Source organism: Anser anser (assembly GCF_964211835.1).
Source record: "Anser anser genome assembly, chromosome: 28".
NCBI lineage: Eukaryota > Metazoa > Chordata > Aves > Anseriformes > Anatidae > Anser > Anser anser.
In genome coordinates, this window is record NC_139749.1 from 3,938,267 (window position 1) to 3,947,016 (window position 8,750).

Here is an 8,750-nt window from a genome sequence, read left to right on the forward strand (position 1 = left end):
GAGGAGGCGGTTGCCATGGAGCACGGCCGGCCGTTGCCATGGTTACCGCGCATCTGTGCCCTCCCCCCATCCCCCCCCCCCGCTCCCCGGGGGTTACCGGAGGGGGGGGGGGCAGTTACCGGGGAGGGGGGGGGGGGGGGGGCGTTGGCTCATCCCCGGGGTCCCCCCGCGGTTGCCCGGTAACGGGATGCGGTGACGATGCGTTGCCATGGCGACGGGAGCATCCTGGGGGGGGCTGGGGGGGGTCGGGTTCCTTGGGGTGGGGGGTGGGGGGGGCGGGGGGGTCCGTGCCCCCATCCCGCGCTGTCGCCCCCAGATGAACCGGCCCATCCAGGTGAAGCCGGCCGACAGTGAGAGCCGAGGAGGTACGGACACCCCCGGCACCCCGGGACCCCCCCGGGACCCCCCGGACCCCCCCCCCGGTCCCCATCCCTGGGGGTCTCATCCTGTCCCATCCTTTGCCCCCATTCCTGGGGGTCCGGTCCCATCCCGTGCCCCCAGCCCCATCCCAGGGGGTCCCATCCATCCCCCCCCCCAGGTCCCCATCCCTGGGGGTCCCATCCATCCCCCCCCCAGGTCCCCATCCTGGGGGTCCCATCCTGTCTCCCCCCCAGGTCCTCAACCCCATCCCAGGGGTCCCATCCCGTCCCATCCCCTGCCCCCCAGGTCCCCATCCCAGGGGGTCCCATCCATCCCCCCCCATGGGTCCCCATCGCCGGGGGTCCCGTCCCATCCCCTGCCCCCAGCCCCATCCCAGGGGTCCCATCCTGTCCTGTGCCCCCCCGGTCCCCATTGCCGGGGGTCCCGTCCCATCCCCTGCCCCCAGCCCCATCCCAGGGGTCCCATCCCATCCTGTCCCCCCCACGGGTCCTCATCCCCATCCCAGGGTCCCATCCCGTCCCATCCCCTGCCCCCCAGGTCCCCATCCCTGGGGGTCCCATCCTGTCCCCCCCCCGGGTCCCCATCCCAGGGGTCCCATCCCATCCATCCCCCCCAGGTCCCCATCCCTGGGGGTCCCATCGTGTCCCCCCCCCGGGTCCCCATCCCAGGGGTCCCATCCCGTCCCATCCCCTGCCCCCAGCCCCATCCCGGGGGTCCCATCCCATCCTGTGCCCCTCTGGGTCCCATCCCCTGCCCCCATCCCCATCCCAGGGGTCCCATCCCATCCTGTCCCCCCCAGGTCCCCATCCCTGGGGGTCCCATCCTGTCCCCCCCACGGGTCCCCATCCCCGGGGGTCCCGTCCCATCCCGTGCCCCCAGCCCCATCCCGGGGGTCCCATCCCATCCTGTGCCCCTCTGGGTCCCATCCCCTGCCCCCATCCCCATCCCAGGGGTCCCATCCCGTCCTGTCCCCCCCCGGGTCCCCATCCCAGGGGTCCCATCCTGTCCCATCCCCTGCCCCCAGCCCCATCCCGGGGGTCCCATCCCGTCCCACCCTGTCCCATCCCCGGGGGGGGGGGGGTCGTGTCGTGTGGCCCCCCCCCAGGGAGCCGCGCTGTGCCCGCAGAGGACCGCAAGCTGTTCGTGGGGATGCTCAGCAAGCAGCAGGCGGACGAGGACGTGCGCAAGATGTTCGAGCCCTTCGGCACCATCGACGAGTGCACGGTGCTGCGCGGCCCCGACGGCACCAGCAAAGGTCCGGGGGGGGGGGTCTGCGGGGCGGGGGGGCCGGGGGTGGGGGGGCACAGACCCCGCTGACCCCGCCGCCCCCAGGCTGCGCCTTCGTCAAGTTCCAGAGCCACGCCGAGGCCCAGGCCGCCATCGCCGCCCTCCACGGGAGCCGCACGCTGCCGGTGAGATGCCCCCCCCGGCCCCGCCGGCCCCCCCGCGCCGTCACCTCCGTCGGCACCGTCCTCATCGGCACCGTCGCCCCCATCGTGCCCACCGCCTCCACCAGCCCCCCGCCACCCCATCCCTGTTCCCCACCATCCCATCCAGTCCCCACCCCATCCCATCCCCTTCCCCATCATTATTCCCGTCCCATCCCCATCCCAATCTCAATCCCAATCCCATCCCCATCCCTGTGCCCCACCATCCCATCCAGGCCCCTCCCATCTCTCCCCTTCCCCATCATTATTCCCATCCCCATCTCCACCACCATCCCCATCCCTAACCAAATCCCCGTCGCATCCCCACCACCATCCCCACCCCATCCCATCCCCTCCCCCATCATTATTCCCATCCCATCCCTGTCTCAATCCCAATCCCATCCCCATCCCTGTGCCCCACCATCCCATCCCCTTCCCCATCATTATTCCCATCCCATCCCCACCACCATCCCCATCCCATCCCTTCCCCATCATTATTCCCATCCCATTCTCATCTTCATCCCATCCCATCCCCATCTCAATCCCAATCCCATCCCATCCAGTCCCCACCCCATCCCATCCCTTCCCCCATTATTCCCATCCCCATCCTGTTCCCCACCCCATCCCATCCCCATCTCCACCACCATCCCCATCCAATCCCCATCCCATCCCATCCCAACCACCATCCCCACCCCATCCAATCCCATCATTATTCCCATCCCCATCCCGCTCCCATCCTATCCCCATCCCATCCGCGTCCCATCCTAATCCCAGTCCCATCCCCATCCTTCTTCCCTACCATCCCATCCAGTCCCCACTGCATCCCATCCCCTCCCCCATCATTATTCCCGTCCCATCCCCATCTTCATCCCATCCCCATCCCAATCCCATCCCCATCCCTGTGCCCCACCATCCCATCCAGTCTCCCCACCCCACCCCATCCCCTTCCCCATCATTATTTCCATCCCATCCCCATCCCCACCACCATCCCCATCCCATCCCAACCACCATCCCCACCCCATCCAATCCCATCATTATTCCCATCCCAATCCCGTCCCCATCCTTCTCCCATCCTATCCCCATCCCAACCCCGTCCCATCCCAATCCCAGTCCCATCCCCATCCTTCTTCCCTACCATCCCATCCAGTCCCCACCACATCCCATCCCCTCCCCCATCGTTATTCTCATCCCATCCCCATCCCCATCTTCGTCCCATCCCCATCCCAATCCCATCCCCATCCTGCTCCCATCCTATCCCCGTCCCATCCCAATCCCATCCCCAATCCGATCCCCATCCCGCTCCCATCCCGTTCCCATCCCCGTCCCATCCCAATCCCAATCCCATCCCCATCCTGCTCCCATCCTATCCCTGTCCCATCCCGCTCCCATCCCAATCCCAATCCCATCCCAATCCCATCCCCATCCTGCTCCCATCCTATCCCTGTCCCATCCCGCTCCCATCCCAATCCCATCCCCATCCCAATCCCATCCCCATCCTGTTCCCATCCCCGTCCCATCCCAATCCCATCCCGTTCCCATCCCCATCCCAATCCCATCCCCATCCCCACCCCGTCCCCCCCTCGCCCCGTCCGTGCCCCGGTGACGCGGGGCCGTGCCCCCCCCCTCGCCCCCCCCCCCAGGGCGCCTCGTCCAGCCTGGTGGTGAAGTTCGCGGACACGGAGAAGGAGCGGGGCCTGCGGCGCATGCAGCAGGTCGCCAGCCAGCTGGGCATGTTCAGCCCCATCGCCCTCCAGTTCGGGGCCTACAGCGCCTACACGCAGGCGGTAGGGGGGGGGACACGGGGGGGGGGGGTCACGGGGGGGGGGGTCACGTTGGGTGAGGGGTGTCCCTGGGGACTGCGGGGGGTGGGGTTGGGGTGGGGGGCACGGGGAGACGGATCCCTGGCGGACCCCGAGGGCCAGGGTGGGGATGTGGGGGGGGGGGGGGGTTCCTGGGGGGGGTCGTGGGGGGGTCGTGGGGATGGGGGGGGGGTCGTGGGGATGGGGGGGGGGTCGTGGGGATGGGGGGGGGTCGTGGGGACGTGGTGGGGACAGGAGGTGGTGGAGCTCGAAATCCAAGGTGGGCTCGTTGCGGGGGGGGCACGGGGAGATGATCAGCCTCAGCGCCCGGGGGGGGGACACGGGGGAGACGGGGGCCCCATGGGGACACGGGGGTGACACGGGGGAGACGGGGGCGCCATGGTACGTGTGGGGACAGCGGGGTGACACAGGGGGGATGAGGAACCTCATGGCCCAGGGTGGGGACCCCGGGGTGCTGGGTGACAGCCGCCGGGGGGGGGCTCGCTGCCCCGGGGGGGTGCCGGGGGCCGGTGCCCGGTGCCAGGCGCTGTCCCCGCAGCTGATGCAGCAGCAGGCGGCCCTGGTGGCCGCCCACTCGGCCTACCTCAGCCCCATGGCCACCATGGCCGTCCAGATGCAGCACATGGGCACCGTCACCCCCAACGGGCTCATCGCCACCCCCCTGCCCCCCTCCTCAGGTCGGTGGCGCCGGGGGACGGGGACACGGGGACGGGGGGTGCCGGGGGGGGGGGGGGACACGGGGGTGGCATTGGGGGTGGGGGGCACTGGGAAGCGGGTCGGGGGCGGCAGGAACAGAGATGGGGACACGAAGAACGGTGACGGGGTGGTTGGGGGGGCACCAGAGAAGGTGGCAGCAGGGATGGGGAGACGGGGTGGGCACGGGGGGACAGGGACACAGGGTGGGCACGGGGGGACGGGGACCCTGGGGACGGTTCCTTCCGGGGGGGAGGACACGTGGAGGTGGCACCGGAGGACGCAGCCACCGACCTCACGGGCACCACGGCCGGGGAGGGGGGCGCGGAGGGATGGGGCCGCCGGCGGTGGCCGTGTCCCCAGCGCGCGGTGACGCGGGGCAGGGGCAGGGTGCGAGGTGCCCCCCCCGGGCCGGGGGGGTGACGGGGGTGTCCCCGCAGGAACCAGCACACCGCCGGCCATGGCCGCCACCCCGGTGCCCGCCATCGCGGCCCCGCTGAGCGTCAACGGGTACAGCCCGGTGCCGGCACAGCCCGCGGGGCCGCCTGCCCCCGAGGCCGTCTACGCCGGGGGTGTCCCCCCGTTCCCAGGTGCCCGCCGCCCCCCACTCGCCCCCCCGCTGCCCCCCGCCCCCCCTAACAGCCCCCGCTTTGCCCCCAGCCCAGAGCCCCGCCGCCCCCGGGGACCCCCTGCAGCAAGCCTACGCCGGCATGCAGCACTACACAGGTCGGCGGGCTGGGGGGGTACCGGGGGGGTGCTGGGGGGGTGGTGCTGGGTAAACTGGGTGGGCATTGCACGGCGTTAGGTGGGTACTGGGGGACACTGGGCGGGTACTGGGAGGCACTGGAGGGCTGTTGGGGAGCACTGGGGGGCACTGGGGGGGGCATTTAAGAGCTGTGGGTGCGGTGGGAGTGCACTGGGGTGGGGGTTGGGGGGGAGTGCATGGATTTGGGGGGGGCACTGTGAGGACACTGGGGGGGGGGTGGGGGTACCTGGATGGTTCTGTGTGGGGGAGGGGGGAACCAACACATGGCACTGGGGGGCACTGGGCTGGGGGGTGGGGGGGGGGGACGTGCTGACCCCCTGTCGCCCACGCAGCCGCCTACCCCGCAGCCTACGGGCTGGTGAGCCCGGCCTTCGCCCCCCCGGGGCCCCTGCTGGCCCCCCCGCCCCCCCCGCAGCAGCAGCAGCGCGAAGGTGAGAGCACCCCGGGACCACCCCCCCCGACCCCCCCCCCCGACCCCCAAAGGGCGCTGGGCTCGGGGTGCCCAGTGCGGGGGTGGGCAGGGGTTGGGGTCACCCCAAGCGCGGGGGTGGGGGAGGTTTTGGGGGGGGGGGGGCACGGGGGGGGCGCAGGGTTCCGGGTGCCCGCTGTGATGCCGCTCCCTCCGCAGGCCCCGAGGGCTGTAACATCTTCATCTACCACCTGCCCCAGGAGTTCGCCGACACCGAGATCCTGCAGATGTTCCTGCCCTTCGGCAACGTCATCTCCGCCAAGGTCTTCGTCGACCGCGCCACCAACCAGAGCAAGTGCTTCGGTAGGGACGGGGACAGGGGGGACAGGGGGGGACAGGGGGGACACCGGGGACAGGGGGACACGGGGGACATGGGGACAGGGGGGGACAGGGGGGACACCGGGGACAGGGGGACACGGGGGACATGGGGACAGGGGGGACACCAGGGACATGGGGGACATGGGGACAGGGGGGACACCGGGGACAGGGGGACACGGGGGACACCAGGGACAGGGGGGACACCAGGGACAGGGGGGACACCAGGGACAGGGGGGACACAGGGGACACCAGGGACACGGGGGACACCAGGGACAGGGGGGACATGGGGGACACCGGGGACACCGGGGACAGGGGCGACACTGGACACACCAGGAACACTGGGGACACGGGGGACACCACTAGCGGGGGCTCCCCGTGGCCAGGGAACTGGGGCTGTCACAGGCGGGGACACCTTGGCCTGGTCGCGGGGGCGGGGGGGGGGCCGGGGGGGGCACAGCCTGCCCAGGGCACGGGGCCGTCCCGGCTGGAGCGCTCCCAGCCAGCGCAGCCGGGGCACGGGGGCAGCACGGTGGGGGCGCGGGACGTCCCCTGGGGGAGCCACCGCGGGGCAGGGGCAGCCGCGGCCGCCCCTGTCCCCAGCGCCCCCCCCACCCGCCCCCCCCCCAGGCTTCGTGAGCTTTGACAACCCGGCCAGCGCGCAGGCGGCCATCCAGGCCATGAACGGCTTCCAGATCGGGATGAAGCGCCTCAAGGTGCAGCTCAAGCGGCCGAAGGACGCCAACCGGCCCTACTGAGCCCGGTGAGCCGCCCCCGGCACCCCCAGAACCCCCCCGAAAACCCCACAACTCGTTCGGGGTGGGGGGGGGGTCCCCACCTGCTCCACCCCCCCCCTCCCCAGCACTGCTTAATGCCCCCCCCCCCCATCTCCCCTCTCGCCAGGTCCGGAGGTGCCGGAGCAGCACCCTTGGGTGCCCCTCCCCCAGTTGCGGAGCTGCCCCCCCCCCCGGGACACCCCAGTGGTGCCTGTGGGGGGGCTCAGTCCTGCTGGCGGCGGGGGGGGGGGGGGGGAGGGCACACACAGACCCCCCCCCCCACATGCTCAGGAAGGATGGACACCCCCTCCTCCCCCACCCCGGACCAATCTGGACACCCCCCAGCACCCCCCCAGCACCCATGTCCCATCGGCCCGGGGAGGGGGGGGATGGGATGGGACTTCCTCCCCCCACCCCCCCCCCCCCCAGCACCCACAGGGGAGCCCCCTGCTTGGAGCTTTTTTCTCACCAAACAGGACCAAAACCAGCTCCAGGCGGGGGGGGCCGCCATGGGGTTGGGGGGAGGGGGGACACAGGGGGCTGGGCCCGGCATGCTCCCCCCCTCTCCCCCCCCCCCCCCCCAGACCCCAGGGTGAGTGGGACCCCCCCCAACACACACACACATACACTGCCACCCCCCCACCCCCACCCCGCTCTGGCCCCTCCCCAACCTGCCTCAATCCCCCACGATGGGCACTGGGGGTCTGCGCCCCCTGCCCCCCCCCCCCCCCCAACGGCCACGGCCGAGGAGCAGCCGAGCCCGGGATGCGCCAAAACTGCACCAAAAGTCGGGGTGAGGCAACACTGGGATGTGCCGGAACAAACTGGGATGTGCCGGAACAAACTGGGATGTGCCGGAACAAACTGGGATGTGCCGGAACAAACTGGGATGCGCTGAAACCACCAAAAGTCAGGCTGCAGGAATCGGGATGCGCAGGAATCGGGATGTGCCGGAACAAACTGGGATGTGCCGGAACAAACTGGGATGCGCTGAGACTGGGATGAGCCAAAACTGGGATGTGCTGGAACTAACTGGGATGTGCCGGAATTGGGATGTACCGGAACAACCTGAGCCGTGCTGCAACGGGGACAGGCGAGGCCCTGCCCCACGGACACGCAGCCGGGACGTGGCCCCGCGGGCAGCGGGAGGCGCGCGCACCCCGGGGGCGCCCAAACCCGGGGGGGGCCCCAGAGCAGCCCGGACACGGAGCGCCCGCCCCGCACCGAGCCCCCCGCGGTCGCTGGCAGAGGCGTCGAACACCCGCACCGGGGACGTGGCCGGAGCTCTGCGGCCAAATTCGGGGCCAATTTGGCCCAAACGGCGGCGGTGCCCGCTGCTGGTGCCCGGTGCCGCACGGCCCCCCCCCCAGCAGCCAAACCCGGGGTGGGGGTGGTGGTGCAGCCGTGCCCCGGTCCCCCCCCACCCCCACCCCGCTGCCCCCCCTGTACATAATCCCGTTGGCCGGGGGCGCGGGGGCACGCGGCCGCTCCTCTCTTTCTCTCTGTCCCCCCCTTTTCGGGGGTTTGGTACCTGCTGAGTCGGTTTAGAGGGTGGGGGGGGTGGGGGGTGGGGGCGCGGGGCCGGTAGCTGGGGGGGGCACAGACCCCGGGGAGTTGACGTCTGCGGTGGAGACACCGGCGCTTAACTTATTTGCTATTTATTGCGGTTACTTTGGATAATTTAATTTTTTTTCTTTTTTTTTTTTTTTTCCTCCTTTTATTTTTTCTGTCTAAATAAAAGTTACAAAAAAAAGAAAAAAGAAAACCAAAAACCTGAACCTTGATGGCTGTGAAGCGTCCCAGGGAGGGGTCGGGAGGGACCCCGGGGATTTGGGGGTTGGGTTCCCCCCCCCCCCAGCCCCCGCCGCGGTGAAGGAAATGGCCACGGTTCCCAGCAGCTTCATCAATAAATCAATTTATTTAAAAGAATATGTTACAATTAATTACACTAAGTGACTTTACCAAACAACCGGAGTGGTTAGCGCTAGCGAACGAGGAACGGAACACCGGGAGCAGACGGGGAGGGGGAGAGGCGTGGTTTGGGTTTGTTTTTTTTTTTTTTAATTCCTCCTTTTTGCCTTTTTTTTTTTTTTTTTTGGTAAT

At 70.0% G+C, this 8,750-nt stretch overlaps 1 protein-coding gene across 1 annotated transcript in view; it reads left to right on the forward strand.

Moving 5' to 3' along the window:
* CELF3 (CUGBP Elav-like family member 3) overlaps nucleotides 1-7,203 on the forward strand; it is a 7,979-nt gene extending 776 nt beyond the window's left edge. Inside the window, exons 2-12 of the mRNA XM_083813328.1 lie at nucleotides 317-365; nucleotides 1,508-1,636; nucleotides 1,714-1,793; nucleotides 3,449-3,592; nucleotides 4,167-4,305; nucleotides 4,762-4,911; nucleotides 4,982-5,047; nucleotides 5,420-5,518; nucleotides 5,716-5,859; nucleotides 6,502-6,634; nucleotides 6,775-7,203. Coding sequence (XP_083669454.1) covers nucleotides 317-365; nucleotides 1,508-1,636; nucleotides 1,714-1,793; nucleotides 3,449-3,592; nucleotides 4,167-4,305; nucleotides 4,762-4,911; nucleotides 4,982-5,047; nucleotides 5,420-5,518; nucleotides 5,716-5,859; nucleotides 6,502-6,629 — 1,128 coding nt within the window. The 3' untranslated portion in view covers nucleotides 6,630-6,634; nucleotides 6,775-7,203. The remainder of the gene's footprint in view (nucleotides 1-316; nucleotides 366-1,507; nucleotides 1,637-1,713; nucleotides 1,794-3,448; nucleotides 3,593-4,166; nucleotides 4,306-4,761; nucleotides 4,912-4,981; nucleotides 5,048-5,419; nucleotides 5,519-5,715; nucleotides 5,860-6,501; nucleotides 6,635-6,774) is intronic.
* The last annotated feature ends 1,547 nt before the right edge of the window (nucleotides 7,204-8,750 follow it).